This window comes from the organism of the source record quoted next, unplaced genomic scaffold (genome assembly GCF_019419815.1).
Source record: "Pyrus x bretschneideri cultivar Hongxiangsu unplaced genomic scaffold, Pyrus_bretschneideri_v1 Contig12, whole genome shotgun sequence".
Classification (NCBI taxonomy): Eukaryota; Viridiplantae; Streptophyta; class Magnoliopsida; order Rosales; family Rosaceae; genus Pyrus; species Pyrus x bretschneideri.
The window spans coordinates 564,030-589,461 of NW_025999413.1; the positions used below are offsets into that span (position 1 = coordinate 564,030).

At 39.2% G+C, this 25,432-nt stretch overlaps 4 protein-coding genes across 4 annotated transcripts; 1 reads left to right on the forward strand and 3 right to left on the reverse strand.

The window, feature by feature from the left end:
• The first annotated feature begins 5,527 nt into the window (after positions 1–5,527).
• Positions 5,528–6,616, forward strand: LOC125474172 (putative fasciclin-like arabinogalactan protein 20). The gene has a single exon (XM_048577613.1). It carries the CDS (start codon positions 5,528–5,530, stop codon positions 6,614–6,616), a length of 1,089 nt encoding a protein of 362 aa, XP_048433570.1.
• A 282-nt stretch (positions 6,617–6,898) lies between these two features.
• LOC125474263 lies at positions 6,899–12,623 on the reverse strand. Its single transcript, XM_048577735.1, has 14 exons — positions 12,472–12,623; positions 12,104–12,350; positions 11,782–11,923; positions 11,554–11,690; positions 11,193–11,394; positions 10,862–11,100; positions 10,664–10,775; positions 10,430–10,574; positions 10,175–10,320; positions 9,205–9,374; positions 8,752–9,096; positions 8,617–8,672; positions 8,314–8,516; positions 6,899–8,225 (listed from the first exon to the last, which is right to left on the reverse strand). The coding sequence occupies exons 1-14, from the start codon at positions 12,516–12,518 to the stop codon at positions 6,979–6,981; spliced, it is 3,438 nt and encodes a 1,145-aa protein (XP_048433692.1). The 5' UTR covers positions 12,519–12,623; the 3' UTR covers positions 6,899–6,978.
• Positions 12,624–13,256: 633 nt separating this feature from the next.
• On the reverse strand, positions 13,257–16,034 carry LOC125474264 (uncharacterized protein YciO). Its single transcript, XM_048577737.1, has 9 exons — positions 15,599–16,034; positions 15,385–15,506; positions 15,039–15,092; positions 14,926–14,950; positions 14,708–14,830; positions 14,399–14,565; positions 14,097–14,166; positions 13,907–14,005; positions 13,257–13,664 (listed from the first exon to the last, which is right to left on the reverse strand). Exons 1-9 carry the CDS (start codon positions 15,806–15,808, stop codon positions 13,608–13,610), a joined length of 927 nt encoding a protein of 308 aa, XP_048433694.1. The 5' UTR covers positions 15,809–16,034; the 3' UTR covers positions 13,257–13,607.
• An 827-nt stretch (positions 16,035–16,861) lies between these two features.
• Positions 16,862–24,998, reverse strand: LOC103936773 (mitochondrial import receptor subunit TOM20-like). Its single transcript, XM_048577738.1, has 6 exons — positions 24,803–24,998; positions 24,587–24,665; positions 24,236–24,405; positions 24,104–24,151; positions 17,558–17,662; positions 16,862–17,144 (listed from the first exon to the last, which is right to left on the reverse strand). Exons 1-6 carry the CDS (start codon positions 24,899–24,901, stop codon positions 17,016–17,018), a joined length of 630 nt encoding a protein of 209 aa, XP_048433695.1. The 5' UTR covers positions 24,902–24,998; the 3' UTR covers positions 16,862–17,015.
• Between the last annotated feature and the right edge of the window lie 434 nt (positions 24,999–25,432).

Below are 25,432 nucleotides of genomic sequence, written 5' to 3' on the forward strand. Positions count from 1 at the left end.
GAGCGTTTTGGAGAAAGGCGAGAGCGTCGATGAAGGGAAAAGCCGAGGGCAGTTTTGGGTTATGGTATATTTCATTAAAGCTGGACACTGTTCATCCGTGTGTGGTGAAAATAAGCTGCTTTTGGAAGCTGCAAATTGCAGCTTCTTGTCATCTCTTGGTTTTGGGCTTTTTTTCACCCTCAACTTTGAAAAAAAGCTGATTTTCAAAATTTACCAAACACCAAAAATTTTCATAGCTTTTTTTCATAGTAGCTTTTTTTTTAAGCACCTCAATCCCAAACAGGCCTAAGAGTTTGACCAAGTGTTCATCCTCTGTAATTATCTACACGAGTAGAAACTACTATTTCTAAAACAAGAAGGTGCTAACAAGTGCATTATAAATAAAGAAACAAGTGCAAAAACATTAAATGTTGTATGCTCGACATTTTATCTCCCTCGGTTCTTTCTTGGCGGGAAAAACTCAATTTTGGTATTATAACCTAAAATTACATTGCAAGTTTATTTTAAACTTACTTACATAGAAGACCCAAACTCAAGTCTCATAAGAACCCCAATTTTGCTTCCAAATACCTAACAATGCATACTTTTTTCACACCAATAGCAACTTAAAGGCTAATGAATGATCAAATAATTTGCTTTATGGATGCGTTTTGATTCCTCTATCTAATTCCGGAAACTTAGAGACAATTGTCCATCAAAGAAACTACCCTTATCCAAATGGGCAAAAACATTAAATGTTGTATGATCAACATTTTAGCTTCTAGTTCATCCTAACTTTACCAAAAATTGAAAGCGGATAAATACGTTTCATCGAAAGATAGGGCGTGCTATGAAAAACCAGATGCCAAATTAAAAATTTTGGGGAGGGTGTCGTATCAAATGTCATCTTTTGCGACATTACCTAAAGTAGAGTCGCAAAAGTTTTTTTCCAAAAAACCTTACGATCTATATTACTAAGAATTTGCGATGGTTGTGTAATGACATCCCACATCGCCCAGGGGAGTGATCCTTATATGTATATTCTCATCTCCACCTAGCACAAGGCCTTTTGGGAGCTCACTGGTTTCGGGTTTCGTAGGAACTCCAAAGTTAAGCGAGTAGCGCACGAGAGCATTCCCAGGATGGGTGACCCATCGGGAAGTTCTCGTGTGAGTTCCCAAAAACAAAACTGTGAGGGCATGGTCGGGGCCCAAAGCGAACAATATCGTGCTACGGTGGAGTCGAGCCCGGGATGTGATGGGGGCCCGAACCGAGATGTGACATGTGTGCTCTGTCGCAAATAGAGGGTCGCAAAAGAGTCTTTTTCTTGTAGTGCCAAGACCCGATCTCCCCCTCTCAACCATTGTCTGAGCCAAATCTCATTTGGTATTAATATTATATTGAATTTTGTTGTAGGTCTATTTAACTGAAAAATTATAGGGTGGGAGAGAGAGGTGCGGTGCGAAGGAGAGAGAATTTGAGGAATTGTGATGGGGATGTTATGCCACCTCATTATGCGTTTATTTATTTATAATAATAGGAATGTAAATTTCTTAGCTTTTAGTTATTACAACCATCTAAAAGATACTACAGAATCCCAATATGATTTACGCAATCACATTCCTAACCAAATTAAGACTGCAACATATTTTTATTATTTATTATTTTATTTACAAGTTATAGTTTTGTGCAAGGATCAAATATCAATTCCCCCCACCCCTCCCCCCACCAAAAAAAAGAGAGGATATATTATGTAGAGTGATTGGATATGATTTGGTTTGGTAGGTCGGTTTCATTTGTAATTTTTTTTTTTTTCAACTTAAATATTGTTCCTCTTGGAATGCGGAAGAATGTGGACGTTAATTTTTGGGGGATTTTAGTTGGATGAAGAAAGAGTTCAGGGTTTGGGATGTTGGGCAGAAGAGAGATTGGATTTTGGCTTGTTTTAGTTTAGGGTAATGCTAGGTAAACTTAATTTGTACATAAAATTTTGCAAACACAATGACATGGAAGACAATGGTTGAGTTATTACATAAGCACTGATAAACGTGGTATTTCCTATTGATGACACATCATTTAGTTTACAAACTAAATAAATGACATGGAAGGTGATGATTGAGTTGTTACTGAAACATTGATAAACGTGCTCGTTCCTATTGATGACACATCGTTTAGTTTACAAATTTAGTCTTCCTAGCATCGTCCTTTAGTTAAAGCCCACTACTAATCTAGTAATTATGTAAACCATTTACCCGCGAATGTGGAAATTGATTTGTGCAATATAAGCATAGATCTGGGAATAGACACGAGTTTATGCAATAATACTAGGCAGAAAAATAATATTTCAACTAGGAACATTATAGAAGATGCTTAGCTTCGCACAATATAGAGATTAGCCCATTTTCGGGAAGAACATGGAATAGTAAATGATCCAGCATGCGGAACAGTGAATTTCAAATGGAAATCGAGAGATGGGTTCAAAGTGTTATCTAATTGCTCACAAATAATGAATGCATTGACGATTTGCATTAATATGAATAACATAATAGACGAATTTCCAAGTTCGAAATACCCATTTCATGTTAACTTTTAAGAATCAAAATGACTTCTTTTCTTGCATTGTAAGGCGACCGCGACGGAGATGGATATGGAGATGCCTAATCATCAATCCCGGCTCTTGGTCTTGGCGATATAATTTGCTTCAACCACAGTGGCAAACTCCGGAGTTCCATTGTTTGCATTCAACGATAAGTCGAATTTATCTGTATAAATGCCGGTGACCTCCTATAATTAGAAATATAAATCAAAATTAATTAAGGAGGTATATAGAAACATAATAAGGTGAGTAAATATTCATTCACTGAAACAAATAACAAGCTAAATGGGCATTAAAGCAAACAAATCAATCAAGGTGGGGAGGAATGAGTATATCTCACTATCTCGTCCCCAGAAAGGGCAGAATCAATCAGATCATTCGATACTATCACTTCTACGCATCTCGGAAGTCGACATGCAGGCACACTTCCGGAGCTCTCTTGGAGTGTGAGTATCTGATAATTCCTGGACGACGATGTTGCCTAATGCAAGAAACAAACGGAATTAAATAATTAAAACACTTTCAACCTCTTTCTGCCAAATGATTTCAGAAGCATTTTTTGTTGTTAGAAAGTTTTTTTTTTTAGCTAAAAACAAGGCAAGGTTTTGTATTTTTACTCGTTCTAAAACACTACCAAACAAGGCCTAATTAATTACCTGTTGCAACTTAGGAAATATGTTAGAGCATCGGGTCACAAGCCCTCGAATGCAAATCAAGGCATCCAAATGGGTTTCACTGCGTTCAACAACATCATGTTAGAGATTCGGGAACAAAATTGAAATCAATATCATCAAAAAAGACGGACAATAGCCACTAAAGTAAAATTGGTTGCCCAAAGCCAAGGTGAAAAAATGAGAGTGGTTGTTTTATAAATACCTAATGTTGCGAATGGAAACGCACTTGCGGAGGTTGGTTATGCGAACGTAGATGCTTTGATGGACATTTTTGTAGTTTGGGTGTAAATTAAACACAACATTTTTGGCAGCATCTTCAAAGGTTTCCAGAATAAGTCGGGGGGATTTGATCATCCAACGGGCAATTTGGATTTGAACGGGGAGAAGCTGCTCGTAATTGATCACCAGACTACACTTGTTGGCTGCGACGAAACAAATGGAGCATGAATCTTTTATCTTTGTGATCCAGATTTTTAAGAGGGACAATATACATATACTTATATATATTGATGTTTACCTGACACCATCTGATTGATGAGGCGCACGTACTCAACTTCAGTTTCATCATGCTGCTGCTGAACATTTTTACTGTGATGATTGACAAAGGTGAGTAGAAATTTTTTGAATTTCTCAGCTATAAATCTTCGCACTTCATCTTTAGCAACCCACTCTTTGATCGTCCCCTCAGGAAATAACGTCTTCTCAAACTTGAGATCTTGGCCGAACTCGAAGCAGTAGTACTCGTCGCAGTGGTATTCGTCTCCAAAGTAGTCGTCCTCTTCCTCGATGCCGCTAAAGTATCCGTCGTCGTCGTCAACATTGTCGTCGTCGCTAATGTATTCGTCCTCATCGAAATCCATGATTAGCTGGTCATGCCCATTCATTCCTACTGCCATGCATTGCATGCATAATCATTAGCTTTCAGTATTCTTAGAGAAAGCTGAATAATCACGACTTAGCGAAAACTTGAAAAGCAAACAAACAATATGTTTAACCCTAAACCCTACATATACACTCCCTCGGAACTAGTGGAAGCCCATATGCTCAAACCGTTCAATATCCCTTAAGATCCTCCAGCGGTTAAAATTCAAGAAATCTAAAATATTTGTTAGTATATCTAAAAATCTCGGAAGAGGTAGTGTTGAAGATTTCACAATCAATTCATATGAAAACATCGGGTACGTACTACAATCAGAATTACAAAATAATAACAATAACAATTAAAAACATGGAGAGAGAGAGAGAGGGAGTAATTATTTAAGTGTTACGCACTCTTAGCATGTGAAGATGGTGTGGTGCGGTGCTGCAGCTGATCGATCGGTTTTGATCAACCCTTTGCTCCTTCTGAAAACTGTGACTGAGAAGCTAGCGGAATCCAGATGATGTGATCAATTTCTTTAGCCTTAAGTTAGGGTTTTCAAGTCCAAGGAGGGAGAGATTAATTAAAGTCCTTTAAGAGTCAGGAGTTTTGATTGATGTTGGTACCCCTCCAATAAGCTTTATACGCCCGAGGTCCTCATTCCATTTAGTTTACTCTCCTAATCCAACTCAACCTCTTTTTTTTTTTTTTCTTGTCTATTTTTCGACCTCAAATCTAACTAATGACCTTTTTTTATTTTTTATTTTTTAAAATCCCTTTCTATCACCAATTCGAGACGAACAGTCGAAGTAGAAGGATCATCAATGCGGAAACAATCTGAATTAAATTGCTCTCAAAATCAATATTTTGTAAACCTTTTTGATAACCAATTCGAGACCAACCCTCAACTAGAGTCGCAGATTACCACCCCTACACCAAAGCCAGGCAAAAGGGCCACGTTTTGTACCCAGCTCGAAGGATCAAAGCTTCAGCAGAGAGAGACTTATTCCCGTCAGAGAGAGGCTTAGGTCCTTCAGCCGGGCAAAAGGACCTAAGCCAGACTTATTCCCGTCAGGATTGATTTTGGGGCTTTTGCCCATGTGACAAAGATGGTGTTGGGCTTTAATTCGGATTTACTGCAAACTCCAAGACGGTGCGTTTAGTCGCCCTATTATATCGTCGACGGACGAAGCCTCGAGAAGGAAGAGTCAAACCATTTCTCTTGTTTGGTCAAAGCTCTAACCACCTGAACAAACTAACCGCCTCCGTTCTAAATTTCCCGCCGCTTTTTAACTGAATACTTCAGCACTCACTTCACCTCCTCTCTGCTCAAATCTCCAACAACCAGACTCTCTCTCTCTCTCTCTCTCTCTGTGAAAACTCAAGATTCCGAAACCCAAAGGTTTTTGCGACTCTACAATGGCGACCTCCGCCGCTACTCTCTTGATCTTCCTCACCATCCTTTCCCTCTCCGTTTCCTCCGCCCTCGCAACCTCCGTGACCCTCTTGAACGCCGCCAAGGTTCTCTCGAACTCCGGCTTCCTCTCCATGTCCCTCACCCTCCAACTCGTCTCCAACTCCATCGAATTCGAATCCCCCGCTGCCACCATCTTCGCTCCGCCGGACGCCGCCTTCATGAGCCTGGGCCAGCCCTCACTCCCCCTCCTCCTCTACCACATCTCCCCGAGAAGAATCTCCGTCAACACCCTCAAGTACCTCCGCCCCAATACAAAGATCCCGACTTTGCTTACCAATTACTCCCTCACCGTCACCGCCTCCCCAAATTTCCAGGGCTATTTGTCGATCAACGATCTGGGTATTAATCCTAACGCCGTTCTGGATGATGGGTCGGTGATCGTTTATGCAATCGACGAGTTTTTCAATTCGTCTTTCTTGGCCACCGACGCCCTTCAAGAACGGGCGGCAGATCCTCCATTGATGAGCTCTGTTTCCGGTGTTCAACCGCCGAGCCCTGCTCCGAGTGCGACTGTGATGGAGGCTGAACCTCGCCGGCCCGGTCCCGAATCTTTCGGTTTCGTAGCTGATTTGCTGAGGTCCAAAGGGTACTCAATCTTTGCCGCATTTCTTGATGCGCAGCTGGTGGGGTTCAATCGGAAGACCCGGCTCACAGTTTTCGCTCCGATCGACGAGGCGATTGATGATTACCAGAGGAACAGCACCGACTACTCGCTGATATTTCGGCAGCATGCTCTTCCGAGATTGCTTATGTGGCAAGATTTGGTGGCGCTTGAAGATGGAACAATGCTGCCCACTTTTGAAGAAGGGTTTATGATCAATGTGGTCAAGTTTGGAGATGTTCCCGCGCTTAATGAAATGCCGGTGGTGGCTCAAGATTTGTTTCTGAACCGGTGGCTGGCTGTGCACGGCCTGAACCGGCTGCTGACAGCGCCTGCCGCGAAGCAAGAACCGGTTGAAGATGTTTTCACTGATGGGTATGTTGCCAATGTTGCTCAGGGTATGCCTCATGATTATGGTGACTACCACTGAAGCAAGATTTCTTGGAGGCTCTTTGTTCCCTTTACTGTTTTACTGCGCCGTTTCCCTTTCACATCAAGAATTGGGTAAATAGTTTTCACCTCAGTGAAGAAACCACTGTTAATTTCCTTCTCTGATTGTATATTTTCGTCTTAAAGTTTCGAAAGTTTTGATGTATGTAATTGTTACGTTGATGAACTTGTTTTGTTGTAATGAAGAAACTATTTTCTGTTGAATCTTCAGTAAAATTTTCGGGTTTCGAAATGTTAATTATTTCTGTTAATTGTCTACTAATTCAGCATAAAAATGTCTATCAGATTGTAAACCACAGGAACTACATTAATAGATCAGAAAATTTGATGCTAGTTTTTATACTACTGTTTTGTTCTAGAAGTAGAGGCTCGAGGAGTTTGCATCCTAGTACCATAGCTAGTACTGGCTTCCTCAAGATTCGAATATCCCGAAAAGCTTGCCATTGCCAGCTCCCTCAGTTTCTTCAGATCACTTGTCGGCTCTAGTTTAAGACCCTTTTGCCGTTTTGCTTCTGCTGCTGTCTGTGTGCCAAGGGCCGTCTCCACATTAGTGGAACCTATGATTTGTACAACATTAGGGCCAGGTGATCCCGGACTGAGCACAGGGACTATGGTTGCAGTCATAGCGCTAATAGGGTCAGCATGCGGTGCTCTTGTATCCGGAAGGAGTGGAGCTAGGCCTGTTGTAGGCTGAGAGGATGCAGCTGTGAGTCTTGACCATTGTTTCCTTGGAAGGAACGGGAGGATCAGACCCTTAGCAACAAACTTCAATCCGAGCTTGAATGAATTTTTTTGAGGCTGTGAGAGTCTGAGTGCGGATTTTACCAAAGTATACCATTCGTTTATCATGTGGGCAACGAAGGTAACGAACAGGAGAGCTAGCATTATAAATCCGAAGCTTCTTGATTTAACAAGATTTGAGCCATTAATAACGATAAATAGCGAAAATAGGCCCACCTCACACAGTAGAGAGACACTTTCCACCAGATGGACTGCCCTCTTGATGTAGGGTTTCAGAGTAAATAGATAGATGAACTGTACCAGGGTAATGGCCAATGCTAATATGCTTTGGCTTGATTTCGTTGATGAGTTAGCTCCGGATATGATGCCCAAACAGACCCGTCTTAAAAGATCGAGAATAATATAGGAGGATCTAGCACAACCCAAGAGCCTTTTGGATATAGGAATTGTTGTTTCTGCTGTGCTTTCATCCAAGCTGACCGGTCCCATTTTCCCAATACCACTATGGCCACTTCCAGTGCATTTGGATACGCTGTTCGGTTCATTTTGATCAGCAGAGATGATCAATGGAGGACCCCGCAAACTTATGAAGAGAATCCCAAATTGTTGAAGGAAAGACGAAGGAAGCCCTTCCTTATGAAACCATTTTCCGGCTCTGGGTCTCCCAGTGAATAAATACCAGAGCTTTGCATACCACGGATCTTTTCTAGCTACATGCTTGACTTCCTTGTACTGAAAAAAATTGCTGGAGAAGATTGCAATGATTTGAAAAAGACACACCGATAAGATAAGGGCTGTGGGGATAGCTAGCAATAAAGCCCCAATAATTATTCCCCCCATCGTACCACCTGTAAATTAGAGTAGTCTTATGTTCAAAACACGCTTGAGTGGCAATCAAAACAATTGGGTTTTGAGAGAACAAAATTGTCTGCTTACCTTTAATAACAAATGCAGAGGACTGAGAGATACAAGGCAGCATGAGAATCAAAAGAAAGAGCTCGAATCTGGGCACTGAGAGTATTCCGTGAACTGGAGTCCCTAGTCTCCACCTTAGGAAAAGTACTACCAACACGTGGATTACGACTAAACTGCCTCCTCCAATGCCAAGCCAAAAAAGGTTCATCTGCAAATCTTCCCACCTGTTACAATTTAGTTAGATATCGCGTTTTGTATAATCTTTCAACCAGTCTTCAGATTTTAGTGTAAAAGCACCAAAGTAAAGGTAAACGTGGAGCTTACCCTCTGTAATTCTCCATTCCCTTGATGACATTGCTAGCAGACAACGGCTCTCCTCTCTGTAACATAAATGATTAGCAGTCGAGTGGTTTTCATCAGTGAGGAACATAAGCGTTGAATGCTGAAATATATACTCACCAAGAAATATGTGAAGTATTCATTCGAATCAAGAGGTTGTCCATAAGGTGGCATACGCATACTATGCAGTCCATGAAGCCAACCCGAATTGGGGTACACCTCAATTGGCACTGGTATATCATACCACATATAAGATGAGTTGGTAAAACATATGTCAATTTCAGTTGAAGTCGTTGTCTCAAGCTTCTCTTGGTGTGGCCAACCTGAAGAGTTGTCGTTTTTCCATGGAAGCTCCTGGCGAGGTATGAGCCACTTAAGACCTTTCGTTGTCTCCAAATATTCAATTGGCTGATTAACTGGGAGCCAGTCTGCGAGAACAAAAACTTGAAGGTGTCCGACCATACCCTACGTTAAAAACAAACAGATATTATAACTGAAGAAATGCAAAATTACAGATATCAAAATCTGTCCACTTGGATATTGTATCTGCTGAACTGTTTAATCTTTACTTACATGAAGGTTCATTGAGTCAGAAGCAACGGCGTTGGAACTCTCAGAAGCAAGAGTTCCCACTGCTCCAAGATTTGCAGAAGAAACGGAGAAAATAGCAGCTGCTAATGATGTCGCTAATATACCCACAGTAACAAAAGAGTGCAATGCGATTGATATTGCAGGGGTTGAGTCTGCACAGATTTAGAGGGTCAAGCAGGGAGGTAGCCATATGAAAAGGTGTCTGTTTTTTTGTTTTAATATAGCTTTTTCTCCCTGGCTACAGAGTACAATATATGAACCATCACGAATAAATCTAGGAAAAAATGTCACATCCCAGTCCGGGGGAGACCATTTCCCGGGCCCGCTCCACCACCGTAGCACGACATTGTCTGTTTTGGGTCCCGACCACATCGTCATGGTTTTGTTTCCGGGAACTTAGACGAGAACTTCTCGATGGGTCACCCATCCTAGGAATGCTCTCGCGTGCTACTCGCTTAACTTCGGAGTTCCCATGGAACCCGAAGCCAGTGAGCTCCCAAGGCCTCGTGCTAGGTAGGGATAAGAATATACATATAAGGATCACTCCCCTGGGCGATGTGGGATGTTACAATCCACCCCCTTAGGGGCCCGACGTCCTCGTCGGCACACCGCGGCCAACGTTAGACTCTGATACCAAATGTCACATCCCGGTCCGGGGGGATCCACTTCTCGGGCCCACTTCACCACCGTAGCACGATATGGTCACTTTGGGCCCCGACCACGCCCTCACGGTTTTGTTTCTGGGAACTCACACGGGAACTTCCCGATGGGTCACCTATCCTGAGAATGCTCTCGCACGCTACTCGCTTAACTTCGGAGTTTCCATGGAACCCGAAGCCAGTGAGCTCCCAAAAAGCCTCGTGCTAGGTAGGGATGGGAATATACATATAAGGTTCACTCCCCTGGACGATGTGGAATGTCACAAAAAAGATGTGCGAAGAATGATACATACAGTATTTCACTTCGAGTTGGTTAGATGCCATGTTTGGATTTCCTGATATGTCATATACTTTCCCTGCTGGAATCGCAACTGACACTACATTCTCCGTGGCTGGCAAAACTTTCAACGAGTACAGAGCTCTCGAGAGTTCCCTAAACCTAAAATTAAAAGAAACATTTTATTCAAACGTATGTGAATGCAGCAAGCTACTGATTGGACAAATAGTATTATGATATCAGAAGTTTTAGAGTCGCCATATGCACCTGCCTTGTTATTCTACCCCCGAACACATTTACCATGGAGGCCTGAAAGCCAAAGACCGGCTTTGTAAACTCAACTACCACACTGATGACACGGTCCTTTGTAAAATTTTGAGAACCGGTACTCAACCCTACACCAGTCTCCACAGAATCTGAAAGAAAGTAAATAGTTAGCTCGAGAAAGCTACTAAAGTGCACCCATAACTATCTTTGGAACGTATTGAGCTGTGGAATATATTACCATAAAGAAATGTAACCGAGGGAACCGATGTGACAGGAGTGCCTGTCCTCCCGAGTATAAATCCAGCTCGTAATTTAACCGTGATGATTTCAGTTGCAGATGTATTTCTGAGCTACAACATGAAAGGTTAAACATAAATGAGCTATGCTAACACACCATACTCACAAAAAAGGTTATGTGAAAGACGTAGTTGCTTACTTGGAATTTAAACCCGCGGTTTCCTTGATTTCTACCATGACTAGGTACTAAGATACCCGAATTTACAACCAATGCATTCCGGACCTGCTCTGTTGTGTTCATAACGGGAATGCTGAAGTCCAAAAATATTTCCAAGTCCTCCATTTTGTTAGTAGCACGGACAGTTCGTGGAATCCCATTAATCGCCAACTCATAGGCTGGAACGGAGGTCCAAAAATCTGCGAGAACTGGCCTTCTATCTAAGAGATTCATTACAAATGTGATCAGTACATTCTCCCCAAGCTTATGCAGCAAGCGGCTAATTGAAGTAAATTTTTGGTTTATGTATTACCAAAGCGAACGATGATTGTGGAACCATTTGTCCTTGTAAATCCGTTTCCTGCCTGATCTGTACAAAAACAATCTGCCATTCTGATGGCAACACGCCCGTATAAACTTTTCGGGGAGAGAATTACATCAAGGCTGTAACTGATACTAGGTTTAATCATGCGTAACGAAGATGCTTGTACATGGCCAGGACCATTTACTATGACCTACAAAAGCACAAAACGCAATTAAGTTTTCAAATTTTAACCCTTGTCAATCGTTGAAGCATGAAACTTACCTTCTCGATCACTTTCCATGGTAATACTAAGAATGTTCTTGAATAACATCATGCAAGGGTGATAAAAAGAAGTAAGAAATCCACTTACATCACAGATTGATGAGTTCAAACATGTGAAGCCGCCCTTTCCGGTGCAAGCTTCACTAAATGTGACATCAATGGCTATTTTTTCAGCACTCGTGTAATTCTGTTCACTAAAAATTGTTGCAGTTGGTGGTATTGTATCTGTCATAAAAACGACGAAAACATCTCAGAGTCCACCCGTTTAAAAACTTAGAAAAAGGAAACAAATTTCAGGGCTGGCATTGATACTCACCAATGAACCAAGAATAAGCTGATGAGTTTCTCCGTCCATCCCGAGTTGTGACGTTGAGACGAAATTCGTGATGGCAGTTAACGGTCAAGTTTTTGAATACAATGACACGAGCCGGACATGGACTCAAAATTTGGCCATCAAGCTGTTCATAAACAGATTTCATCACACAAATGGACTAATTTTTTTTATTTATTTAAGTGGTATTCGAATCAAATCTAATCTAAATTACAGGAAGCGAGATTGTAACTTGAATGCAGAGGCGCACGCTGTTCTAGCCAACTAATTAAGCGAACTGATAACGCAAAATTATTGAAATACATACCTGACAGAAAATGGAACACACGTTGTGCTTGCATGCATTGGAACCGTCCGGCATGACAACGGAGTAGCGGAAAACAGCGGAAGAATACCTCGACTGTGCCGGCGGAGCTCTGTCGAAACGAACGAGGACCATGGACTCAGCTGCATCTTGTAGATACAGCAAACTAAGCACAATAAAGGCATACCGAGGAAACATGAGGAAACCACCTCCAAGGACGGCCATGTAAATCGCATTAAAGCTCTCAAATCTTGAAGGAGGAAAAGAAAAAAAAAAATTAAGAGAAGGGTGTGGTAATTGCAGGGGAAAGTAAATGTTGAGAGAGTAATTGTGTTTATTATTTCACAGCTTTAAATTGAAGGGAAACGTACAGAAAAGGGCAGGGCAACCACACCAGTGTCCATCTTGACAGTCTCATAACTGCACCTTTAATGGTGTTCACAAAAACCTCATTAACTACCTCTCAACCAACCCTTTGCTTTTGAGGTAAGAGGCCTCCACCTTGGTGCATTTTTTTCAAAGTCCCAAGTCTAACCGTTTTCGAAACACAATGATTTCTTCACACCCATTTTCTTTTTTTCGATTAAAAAAAAAAAAAAAAACCCGTTGCAGAAAATACTTCTCTTTTAGTACTTGCTTACTATCACCTTAATGGCTCATTTGGAACTGCTATAAGAAACATTTTTGCTCATAAGAATTTTTTACTAGAAGCGTGTCAAAATCTACTAACTAGGCATTTGTTTGGAAGTATTTAAAAGTGCTTTTAGATAACCAAAACAACTGATTAGTTTGGAAGTGCTTTTAAAATAACTGAAAACGTTTGTAGAAAAAATATTTTGGACACAAAAACACTTCAAGTGCTTTTTGCAATAAATACCAGCTATCTGCTTCTTCTAGAAAGCACTTTAAATGCTTTACCAGGATTTACTTGTATTTTTACTAAATATTGATTCCAAAAATATTTTCACCAGAAGCGCTTTTAGCCATTATAAAAATACTTCCAAACAAGTTCGAGTGTTTGGCAGAAACTTTAAAAATGCTCATGAAGTATAAAAGCACTACCAAGTACCAAGTACCAAGTATGAATTATAAAATTTCACATGCTTCTGATAAAAGCACTTCTAGAAAATAAACATTTCCAAACTGGCCCTTAGCGAGCTTGAACTTGTTTTCATTGTAGTTGCTGTGAAAAAGGTTCTGCAGTCTACTTACAAATCACATTGCTAAAGGAAAGCTAGTGCTGACCATAGGATGCACTCTTAGCTCTCCTTTTCGGTGTTCACTTTCACACTGTTAACTTTCTACTGAAGCACTTCCTAGCACTACATAGAACATACAAATTTCTTTTGTTTCCTCTTGCACATGGAGGTAAATCTATAGCCCAAATCCTCGACTGAGCAGAAAGTGGCAAAACCGGTGCAACATTAGACATGCCCACATCCAGATTCTCCAAAGGACTTGTCGAGATGAATGATTATCTTTGGACTGATAGAGGAGAGGAGCTTTCCTACGACTGAGCAGATTCATTGTCATCTTCTGTCACCATCCAGTGTAATTTAGGTCCCTGAATACATACACACACAAAGATATGCTGAGTCTCACTACTTTAGAAGTCAACAATATTTCAGAGGCTACAAAATTGCAAATGAAACAGCCGTCTCTAGTCGCATCAATATTACAACATAAGTTAACAGATGGTAACATGGAAAAAACCCAGCATCATCATGTTCGAGGAGTGCTAGGTTCATATTATTATGAGAAAGGACTCGTGCATGCTGAAACCTTAATTAATGGATGGCCCAATACCTTTCCTTGTCGTATGATTTTGGGAGGGATCACCTTCATGTCAACTACAGTTGATGGTTCAGCCACTCTTACCCCCCCATCAACGATAAAATCAAGGCCCTGTAATGAATTTGAACACGCAATTTAAGGGCTATAATAAGAAAGAATTAATACAAACTAAAAAACCTTTATGAGAGTGGCAAAAGCATACCTCTGGTCCATATGTATCAGCTATAATGACTGGATCTATCAACCACTCATTCTCTTTCGGGCACTTGACACTGACAACACGGAAAAATATTCAGTATAACATCATTTGGAGTAGAACAGAAGAACCTCTAGAAGAAGCTCTTGTGGCTGCTTATAATGCAAGTATGGAAAGAGCTTCTCATCTTGTCACAGTGTATTCAAATCATTAACGAAAAGTAGGTACAAATCATATCTATTTCGAACCATCACCCTCACTAACAACGGAACAAGTATGCAAACGTATACAAATCAAGTTAGGGTTACCTTGTGGATATCAATGGTGAGCCCATCTTCTCCAGAATTGCTTGACATATGGGATCATCAGGCATACGAACACCCACATCTTTCCTTAATTTGTATTTGGCATCTGCCATCCCATACCTTATACAATTTTTAGGTAGTTGTTTGGTTGCAGTTAAGATGAAAGTATACTGTTACATGAAAAGCTCTGTCATAGGGCAAATTTGAGGAAAATACAGCTACAGGCAACAATGTAACATTGTCCAAAATTTGTTCCTAGTTCCTACAGCTACAGGCAACAATGATAGTAAGAGAAGCAAAGAAGAAACTTACAGGGCCGGGTATGCATTGCTTAACATATCGGAACAAATTTGCGTGACCTTGGCCATCACCGCGGGGAAACCCTGTCGTATACGTATCAATGTCGTGGAAGGAGTGGCATAAGATGCCAAGGGGCTGCGCCAGCAACTCAGTCACAAAGACACACTAGTTAAAAACCAAATATCAAAATCCGAAAGAACCAAAACAAAATAAAACCCATGATGCTTTACCTTTAGAGGGTCGATGTTCTTGATTCTGCAACGAAACAAAGACCATTTTTAACAACAAATTGATACTTTTGAACGAATTCGAATAATGGAGCTAAAAAATGAGAGGGTTTTACCGGCGAAGACGTTCAATAGCCGAGTTGTTTCTCAAATCACAGACTAATGCATACCTACAATGCAATTATTGTTAAAAGTTACGAACTTTTCTTTCCATTCGAGTGATATTCTAATCTAATTTAAACCTCAAATCACAGACTAATGCATAGCTACAATGCAATTACTTACAAACTTTTCTTTCCATTCGAGCGATATTGTAATCTAATTTAAACCTCAAATCACAGACTAATGCATACCTACAATGCAATTACTGTCAAAAGTTACAAACTTTTCTTTCCATTCCAGCGATATTCTAATCTAATTTAAACCGCGGGCATTTGAACTATGCTAAATTTACAAACTTACACAGTATCAGTAGGAACAACACCAACAGCTCCTTGTTTCAGAAGATCAACAACGGGTTCCAATTTCCAGCTGTCAGCTCCCGATTGCAACGGATCAACTTCAACGTAAAGCATTTCATCCTCCTGATCATATCATCACTCAATCAATTTCCATAATCTTTGCAAATTCACCCCAAAGTTTTGTTAATTTACATTTCAACAGAGAGAGAGAGGACCTTGGTGAAGCGAGGAGCGGCGTATTTGAGGCGCTTGGGGCTGCGCTTAACGGAGAGAGCTAAGACTTGGAAACGGCGGGGTTTCGGGGCGTCGAAGTATACGCGGCCGAAAGTTGCAGGCGCCGCCGAAGACCGCGGGAAGCCGAAGGAGGAAGCTAGGTGGCCGCCGTTATACACTTCCGTCTGGCAACCGTAACAGTACGCGGCCATTATCTCAAATTTTTAGAGATAGAAAATTACAAAGAGCCTTTAATTCTTGGCTTTTACTTTGTTTTGGAGTTTCTCGCACCGAAACGACGGTCGGAAAACGTCCGCCAATGGTTACGTACAATCAGCCGGCGTATAGAAACTTCCAGCTTCACAAGAGGAAAACGCCGTCGTCTCAGAGGCATAGCACGTGGAAAACCCGATGACGACTCGCCTCAATGCGTAGTGGGCGAATGGGCTGCTCCGCTGGGTTTTTCTCAAAGAATTTTAACGAAAAATTCGCCGTATTGTTCATTTTAACGAAAAAATTATATTTTTATATTAAAAAATTAATTCTAGTACTATTCGTTTTAGCTTTTATTTTGTTATTTTCATTAAAACGTAAAGTTTTCAAGCTTTTTAAATTAATTTTCCTTTTTCTTTTTATTTTATTTTATTTTTTATTTTTTAAGTCTCACTTTAGTCTCTTTATTTGTTTATATAAGACTCTAATGTGATGTTACTAATTCACATATTATTGGATTCGTTTAATTTGCCATTATCTGTGAAAAAATTAAAATGCTTCATGAATGAGCTAATATGATTCATAAACACTTTTAAAATTTAAGGAGTTTTAACGAAAAGTCCACGTTCACTTTAACAAAAAACCATATTTTTACACTAAAAAGTCAATCATGGTACTATTCACTTTACTCTTTATTTTGTCTTTATCATTAAAACTCAAAGTTTTCAAACCATTTTCATTAGTTTTCCTTAAAATTTATCTATAAGACGAGTTATAAATTATTTTGTTTGTCGGAACTAATTTTTATATGCTCTAGTAGTCGTCAATGATCGTAATCTAGGCGTGACTGCCATATTAAAAAATTACTCCATTGCTTAGAAAAAGGAAATCTTATGAGTTTAACCTCCCAAATTATACATCCAACCCCAGACTTTGGGCTTAATTAACTAATTTTCAGATTAAGATGAGCTTAATGTAGTACATTAGCTTAATTAATCGCGTTAATAAAAAATTCGTATTAAGAGCCAAAACAAACCAACATCCACAAAAACTAGCTGCAAAATCATCATTTATATTTCACTCGATAAAATATTAAATATCGTTCATCTATTATATCAGTCACGCTGTCATCGCTACTGTAAAAGTTAACTTGATCTCCAAACTGCCTTCCAGAGTAACAAAAGTTATGACCAGTTACTGCTATACTCACTGCAGAAGCGGAGGAGGAGGCATATGGGACTTTGCATATCTGAGCCAAGCAAAAATTCCGACACCAAGGATTATCCAACCAAATATGTCATACTTGAGATCGCTGTTCTTGTTTTTCTTTGTAGCCTGCAGAGCAAAGGGAGGAGGACAAAGTAACAAACCGTCGACAGATCAAGTAGAAATAAAAAGCATAAAAGATACCAGGACTCCGCTGTCAATAATTGAACATGTAAAAATATCACGATACTAGATGGGCGAAAATGAATCCCAAATGTTGGATACCAAGTGAAACTTGTTTTACTTTCACTGATGAAATAGTACTGTATCATCTGTCTCATTGCCTAATATTCAAAATTTAAGAGTCTGGGACCTATTATTCGTAATAACATTCGTTTTGGACCATAAATTCAAATTCGATAACACAACAGAAGCATGCATAAGAAATTAAATTGGCAAAACGTAATAACTTTTAGTAAGGAAAACACGAACATAAAAGAACAAAGGTATCGGAAAAAGGAACTGTGAGACAAAAATAGTACCTTTCCACCAATTGAAGTAGAAGGTCCAGTTCCTGCTCCAGCAGCAGCCTCCATTCCCAGTTGACCCAAACCACGCTTGTGTAAATCCAAGTGCAGTTGCGGGGTCTATAAACACAGTAATTAGTAACTTTGCAATTTAGGTCTAACTGTAACATACATAACATAAACTAGTAGAGCAGATAAAAGAGTATAAGAGAATACAGTTCTAGAAATATTGTAATCAAGAACAATTGACATCTCTGTAAGAATATGAACATGAGTATTTGGTGAACTAGCATTAGCTATTTGGTCCGATTAATATAAGAAAGCCTTATAGGAAGATGAATATAAGTTCTTGTTGATAGAGGAATCTGTCATGGAGAAGAACTGATATAGACTAGGAAACATGAGTTGTTTCCTAAGTGGATTGTAATAGGAAATCCCCATTGGATTAGGAGAGATATATGTATGTATATATATGCTGCAATCTCTGCTCTCAGGAACATACGCTCAGTCTAGAACTAAGTCCTATTCTTAGTTAGAGCATTAAGAGTTCTACCAGAGAGGAGAAGAGTTGCAGCCTGCAGGATCTGGACATCTGCTGCAATGGCTTTCTTCAATGGAGGTTCATCAGGTTAGTGTAAATACAGTTGTTCATGTCTAAACAGTTTTGTACTTTCTTGATTGTGTTTACTGTGGCTTTAATCTGGATCTTGGCTAGTTGATTCTTACATGTGGTATCAGAGCCTTAGATTTAAGTTCTTAAAATCAATCAAGCACGGGTCAATGAAAATCACCATGATCAGGTTTCGAAACCGGTTTTAAATCTCAGAACAGGTTTTCTTAAAACGGTGCGTTTTAATAAAATTAGGTTAGTTTAATTTGACTGTTGGTATTCGAAATCGATGCGATTCTCTGTTTGAGGTTTTCTGAGTTTTGTTCATCAGTGGAAGAGAACTCTAACTCGTCCCTCTCATCCTGACCCATTTATTTGCAATCCGAGTAAATCAAATCTGGTTATTGAGTGTTCAATACCTGTACAAAAAATGTTTCCGCTGCTATGTGTTGATGGTTGTCTCTTTAAAAGGTATGTAATCTTCAATACTCGGATAAGAAATATGAAGAACCATGTTTAGAGATTTGTATTATAATTTTTTATGAACATGAAAGAAGTCATTCTTGGCATATGATTTAGTTTCTTAGAATAATGCATCTTAATGATCTGTATAAAGAATGAAGTCATTCGTAAGATGATTATATCTGGTTAAAATTATGAAAAATTTATTGTAACTAATCAGATCATAAACTAAGATATATGGAACAAATCAGTGTGATGGTTGGTTCTGAATATATGGTGATCAGTTTATGATCTACTCTGAAATCAATAATCCTATATGCGCCTATCAACTGGTTGTTGTTAAGATTGTATATATGGGTATTGGTTATAAAGCTTTGATGTGCAATAGACTGTGAAATGAAATCAGAACTTTGAATGTTCATATGGTGATATCAGGTTCATCGATGTCTGCAATATCTATGAAGACCTTAAACTTAGCAAATATTCCGATCCTTACTGGTGGTAGTAATTACAAGAAATGGAGGAGGGATATCAACTTGCTATTGACTCTCAATGAGTTTGATATAGCAATTGAAAATCCCAAACCTGTTATGAGTGATCAAAGCACCAGAGCTGAGAAGTCAGATTTTGAGAGGTGGTCAAGAGCTAACAAGGTAGCACTTTCCATCATAGAAGCTGGAATGACTGACACTATCAGAGGGGGAATCAAGAAACCAGAGCTTGCTGTGGAATATTTGGCTGCAATTGAAATGAAATTCAAGGAGTCTGAGAAGGCAGAAGTAAGCCAGTATATGTCTGTGTTGACTCAATACAAGATTGAAGGTACTGGTTCAATAAGGGATCATATAATGAAAATGTCAGATGCTGCCGAGAAGCTAAACTCTATGGAAATAAACATTGGTGAGAAGCAGCTTGTATTCATGATCCTTCAAGCCCTCCCTACCAAGTATAGTCAGTTAAAAGTCTCTTACAACACTCAGGACAAGAACTGGGGTATAGATGAATTGATTGCACAATGTGTGCAAGAGGAAACTCGGCAAAAGCAAGAGAAAGGCAAGGAAATCGAAGAAGCAAATTATGTGCAATCTGGACGAGAGAAGAGAGCATTCAATAATGGCAGCTCTTCAGGTCCTGGTAAGAATTCTAAATTCACTAAGAATTCTAACAAATTCAATATATCTGCTAAAGTAAATAACTCCCCTAGAAAATCTATCAACTTTAAACCTAGACCTAAAGATGTGTCTAAACTTAAGTGTTTTTGGTGCAAGACTAAAGGGCACTTAAAAGTTGATTGTCAGATTTTTAAAGATTTTGTGAAGAGCAAAGAAAAGGAACAAGTACTTGTCTGTGTTGAATCAAATCTTTGTGAAGTACCTGTTGATTCTTGGTGGTTTGACACTGGATGCTCGGTTCACATAACTAATTCTTTGAAAGGTTTTCAAAAACAAAAGGAGATTGGAAATACTATGTATAATGTCTATGTGGGGGAAGGGACTAAGGTTGCAGTGCTTGCCATAGGAGTAGTGAACTTGAAACTGAATTCTGGTTTCGTGTTACGACTGAAAGATGTGCTCTATGTGCCTAAAATGAGAAGAAACTTGCTCTCTGCTTCTAAAATAATAAAAGATGGCTATGCATTCTCTGCTGATGATATATGTTTGAAAATTTTTAAGAAAAACAGTTTTCATAAAATTTTGGGCATTGCCCTCTTGTCTGAAAATCTTTGGCGACTGGAATGTATAAATGATTCTGTTGATCAGTGTGTTCTGAATGTCAATTCAAAAAGAATGTTAGAGCATGATTCGTCTTATATTCTTTGGCATAAGAGGTTAGGGCACATCTCCAATGAAAGAGATTGTTTACAAAACTGAGGTTGAAAAACAGTTAGGTAAAGTTATTAAAATTGTTAGATCGGATAGGGGAGGAGAATACTTTGGCAGGTACACTGAATCAGGACAACAAAAGGGACCATTTGCAGTCTATTTAGAGCAAAACGGCATTGTAGCTCAGTATACAACACCTGGGACACCTCAACAAAATGGAGTCTCAGAACGAAGGAATAGAACTCTCATAGGTATGGTAAGGAGCATGATGTCGAGATCCAAATTGCCTGGTTTCTTGTGGGGAGAAGCATTGAAGACAGCAAATTACATTTTGAACAGAGTGCCGAGCAAATCTGTTATATCAACACCTTTTGAGCTATGGCATGGTAGAACACCAAATTTTGAATACTTTCACGTTTGGGGTTGCAAATCAGAAGCAAGGTTCTACAATCCTAATGAAAGAAAGTTAGATTCAAGAACTCAATCTTGTTACTTCATAGGGTATCCTGAAAAGTCAAAAGGCTACAGATTCTATGTTCCTCAACATTACACTCGGATCCAAGAAACGCATAATGCAGTATTCTTGGAGGATCAAGATGTTACAGATCTATCGCGGGAGAATTTCATTTTTGAAGAGGTGGATCAGTTACAAGACATCTCAGAAGCCCTCAACTACACTCAGGTCCCTTTATTCAGTCAACCATCAAGTAATGAAAGAGAAGAAACACTTGCAGATTTGGATTCTCTCGCTGACCAAACTATGGAAATCGATAATCAATTTCCTGCACCTGCATCTGCTTCAAATTCTGAACAACCAGTGTCAATTGAATCCAGAAAGTCTACAAGAGTAAGGAAATCAACTGCTATGAGTGATTATGTTTACTTGCAAGAAGCAGATTTTGATATTGGTGATTTGGATGACCCTATTTCATACTCTCAGGCCATTGAAAGTTCACAGTCAACTCTATGGCAGAATGCTATGAAAGAGGAACTAGATTCAATGTATAAAAATAATGTTTGGACACTTGTGGAATCTAGCCCTCAAATCAAGCCTATAGGTTGTAAGTGGGTGTACAAGACCAAAAGAGATGCTCTTGGTAAAATTGAGAGACACAAAGCAAGATTAGTTGCAAAAGGCTTCACTCAACGAGAAGGTATTGATTACAACGATACTTTTTCCCCAGTCTCTTCTAAAGATTCAATGCGAGTTGTCATGGCATTAGTTGCATATTTTGACTTAGAGCTGCATCAAATGGATGTCAAAACAGCTTTTCTTAATGGCAACTTAGAGGAATGCATCTACATGAAACAACCACCTGGATTTGTTGAAAGGGGGAAGGAAAACATGGTTTGCCAGCTCAATAAGTCCATCTATGGGTTAAAACAGGCCTCTAGACAATGGTATTTAAAGTTTGATCAGATTGTCTCTTCTCAGGGATTTGAAGAAAACAAATTGGACGATTGCATTTACCTTAAAATTTCTGGTTCTCAGTTCATTTTTCTGGTACTTTACGTTGATGATATTCTTCTAGCAAGCTCCTGTCCACAGTTATTACAGAGAACTAAGAAGATGCTCAGTGAAAGTTTTGATATGAAGGATCTAGGAGAGGCACACTATGTGTTAGGGATTGAGATTGTACGGAATAGGCAGAAAAGATTACTTGGCTTATCACAAAGAGGGTACATTGATAGAATATTACACAGGTTCAATATGGAGAATTGTAGTTGTGGACAGGTTCCAGTTCATAAAGGGGATAAGTTCTCAAAAAGTCAATGTCCGAGGACTGACTTGGAGACAGAGAAAATGCAGGGTAAACCTTATGCTTCTCTAGTGGGAAGTCTCATGTATGCAACTATATGTACACGACCTGACCTTGCTTTTATAACTGGAATGTTGGGAAGGTTTCAATCAAATCCAGGAGAAGCACATTGGATATCTGCCAAAAAGGTTCTAAGATATTTACAAAGAACCAAGAATTTCATGTTGGTTTATGGAAGAGGCGAATCCTTGGAACTTGAAGGATACACTGACTCAGATTTGGCTGGTGATGTAGATGATAGGAAATCAACCGGTGGTTACGTCTTCATGTTAAATGGTGGTGCAGTTTCTTGGAAGAGTGCGAAGCAAACTGTGATAGCCACATCCACTATGGAGGCAGAGTTCGTAGCTTGTTTTGAAGGAATGAAACAAGCTGTGTGGTTGAAGAATTTTCTGACTAATTTAAAAATCGTGAAATCAGTCCAGAAACCAGTAAGGATGTTTTGTGATAATAACTCTGCTGTGTTTTTTGCAAAGAATAATAGAAGAACTTCTGCCTCAAGGTTAATGGATGTAAAATTCCTTAAAGTAAGAGAGGAAGTGAGGAATGGGATGATTGAAGTTCAGCACATCAGCACTGTTATGATGATTGCAGACCCTTTGACTAAAGCGTTGTCCATTGGAGAATTTCAGAAACATGTATCTCGGATGGGAGTATTGGAAACTCTAGATCAGTGGGAGTAATTGATCTGTTTCAGAAACATTGCAAGTTGCTGCTATGTGAGTAATTCAATTTGGCATTTTGTTTACATTTTGGTCTGAGCAAGCAGACTGAGATATTTTGTTAGACTGTTTTATATTTTAATAACAGTTTTGTTTCGAAACTTAAGGCTTCCGTGTTGGAGTGTTGAGGTTTTGATGATAGACTTGTTAGATTCATATGATGCTTTGCAAGAACAATTTGTTTGTTTTAAAAGTTGTATGTATCGTGAATTTTATTCAGTTATTGAAATGCTGTTTTCATTGAAGATTGATATAGATTGTAATCTTTTGAAAAGTGGGAGCATATTCTGGATTGGTATTGTTAATCATGTGTCATAATTGCAGATTGGATACATGTGAGTCTTGAATCATTGATTGTTTTAGGCAATAATCTGAGATTCTTGGCTTCTGTGTTTTGAAATGCAGTAGGACATTGGTCATGATGATAAAATCTTAAATAAGGCTATGTGATCACTTCTTATAATTGGTGAAGGCTGTGCTCGTTCAATGTCTCATGTTCAAGTGGGAGAATGTAAGAATATGAACATGAGTATTTGGTGAACTAGCATTAGCTATTTGGTCCGATTAATATAAGAAAGCCTTATAGGAAGATGAATATAAGTTCTTGTTGATAGAGGAATCTGTCATGGAGAAGAACTGATATAGACTAGGAAACATGAGTTGTTTCCTAAGTGGATTGTAATAGGAAATCCCCATTGGATTAGGAGAGATATATGTATGTATATATATGCTGCAATCTCTGCTCTCAGGAACATACGCTCAGTCTAGAACTAAGTCCTATTCTTAGTTAGAGCATTAAGAGTTCTACCAGAGAGGAGAAGAGTTGCAGCCTGCAGGATCTGGACATCTGCTGCAATGGCTTTCTTCAATGGAGGTTCATCAGGTTAGTGTAAATACAGTTGTTCATGTCTAAACAGTTTTGTACTTTCTTGATTGTGTTTACTGTGGCTTTAATCTGGATCTTGGCTAGTTGATTCTTACAATCTCAACAAAACCGACACTACATTAAACCCGAGACAATTGAAATTTCTATGCACGTCTTGCTACGCCAAAATGGATGCCAACACACGATTTCAACAACAAAGCCAAGCATTGTCAAGAGATCAGGTTAGAAAGCAGTGCACCTTAGCAGCCACTTCTAAAGACTTCCGATACAGATCATTTCCCGGCTCCTGTAAAAAGAACATAAGATACTTATTGCACATCGAAAGGTGAAAAACAATGCGGTATTGTTTGAGATTTTTCAGGGGAAGTACCTCATCAAGAGCCTTCTGGAAACACCGAGACGCCTTTTGGAAATAAACCCTTGCCTCATTGTGGTCCGGAGTAAAAAATCCGCGAGCAGTTTGAGCATTTCCCAGACACCACAGAGCATCATGTTTCCTAGGATTAATCATCAATGCCTCCTCCAGCTTCGAAATAGCATCTGGGCAAACAAACACAAACCCGCATTTGCAAATTCGAAACTCTCAAATAAACCATATGAAAAACAGTCCCAAATTTCAAATTTTCAAGGCTACCAGATAAATACATGGAGAATTCCAACATCTAAAATAATTAAACCCAAAATTTAAAACAGATATATTGGGGAAATTTAAAGTTAGCACCTTGAGTCATCTTCTTTGACTCCAAAACATTCTGAAACTGGGAAAGCTGCAGCAGAGCTCCAGCCCACCTCGTCAAGTTCTGCAAATTACAAAATACGAAAACCCAGATCAAAATTTAACTTCTTAAAAATAAAATAAAAAACTCGAAAGCTAGCAAGAAAAGATGGAAAAAAGAAAAAGGAGTGGCAAATTAGGAAGATAGAGATATATACGAACATCGGCATCGAGAGGGTTCTTAATGTAGGTGGCTTCGGAGATCTTGCGGGCGTGTTCGAAGAAAAGAATGCGATCGAAGTCGTTGTGCTGCAAATCCATGGCACTGGAAATTTGCCAGGGGTTTTGCGTGCTCTATACGGATAGTAGGGTTTTAGAAGATGCTTAGAGTGACGCCATTTCTCTTTCTTCTTTTTTTTTCTTTTTTTCTACCTCTTTAGCTCGACGTGTTAAAAAATTATGACTACAATATGTTTTTTCTTAAAAATAAAAACAACTAGAGTTGTGCTCCTATTTTTATAAAACTGTCTGATCATCTAGCTAATCACGTGACTCAAGTTACATCCAATTTTTCTCTTGAATTTAACATCTTCTCTTGACTTGCCTATCTCAAATTTGAATTTGGTTATGAAGCTCCATAAGAATTTAAAATGCGTTCATTAGTTTCTTACCTTCAATTAGATAGTTATCTCGTTGCATGAAGGATTATTTTAGTGTACTTAGTAGACGTTCTTAAGTAAGAAAAACTAACGAAAAACGTGATAAAATTGACCCTTTTGTAGCATACGCACTTCAATAGAACAAAACTAAAAAAAAAAAGGTTACATTTGATTCATTTTAATAGACCAAGGG

Excerpts from the sequence above, each read along its gene's own strand:
- LOC125474263 (XM_048577735.1), bottom strand. The coding sequence starts at position 12,518 with ATGAGACTGTCAAGATGGACACTGGTGTGGTTGCCCTGCCCTTTTCT. Across the intron at positions 12,351-12,471 it reads TGGTTGCCCTGCCCTTTTCT|ATTTGAGAGCTTTAATGCGA; the intron begins GTACGTTTCCCT and ends TCCTCCTTCAAG. Across the intron at positions 10,321-10,429 it reads TTCGGGGGTAGAATAACAAG|GTTTAGGGAACTCTCGAGAG; the intron begins GCAGGTGCATAT and ends TTTTAATTTTAG.
- LOC125474172 (XM_048577613.1), top strand. The coding sequence starts at position 5,528 with ATGGCGACCTCCGCCGCTACTCTCTTGATCTTCCTCACCATCCTTTCC.
- LOC103936773 (XM_048577738.1), bottom strand. The coding sequence starts at position 24,901 with ATGGATTTGCAGCACAACGACTTCGATCGCATTCTTTTCTTCGAACAC. Across the intron at positions 17,663-24,103 it reads CTTTAGAAGTGGCTGCTAAG|ACCCCGCAACTGCACTTGGA; the intron begins GTGCACTGCTTT and ends CTGTGTTTATAG. Across the intron at positions 17,145-17,557 it reads CTACTTCAATTGGTGGAAAG|GCTACAAAGAAAAACAAGAA; the intron begins GTACTATTTTTG and ends TTTGCTCTGCAG.
- LOC125474264 (XM_048577737.1), bottom strand. The coding sequence starts at position 15,808 with ATGGCCGCGTACTGTTACGGTTGCCAGACGGAAGTGTATAACGGCGGC. Across the intron at positions 15,093-15,384 it reads GTTGTTCCTACTGATACTGT|GTATGCATTAGTCTGTGATT; the intron begins GTAAGTTTGTAA and ends ATTGCATTGTAG. Across the intron at positions 14,831-14,925 it reads AGAACATCGACCCTCTAAAG|CCCCTTGGCATCTTATGCCA; the intron begins GTAAAGCATCAT and ends TTGCTGGCGCAG.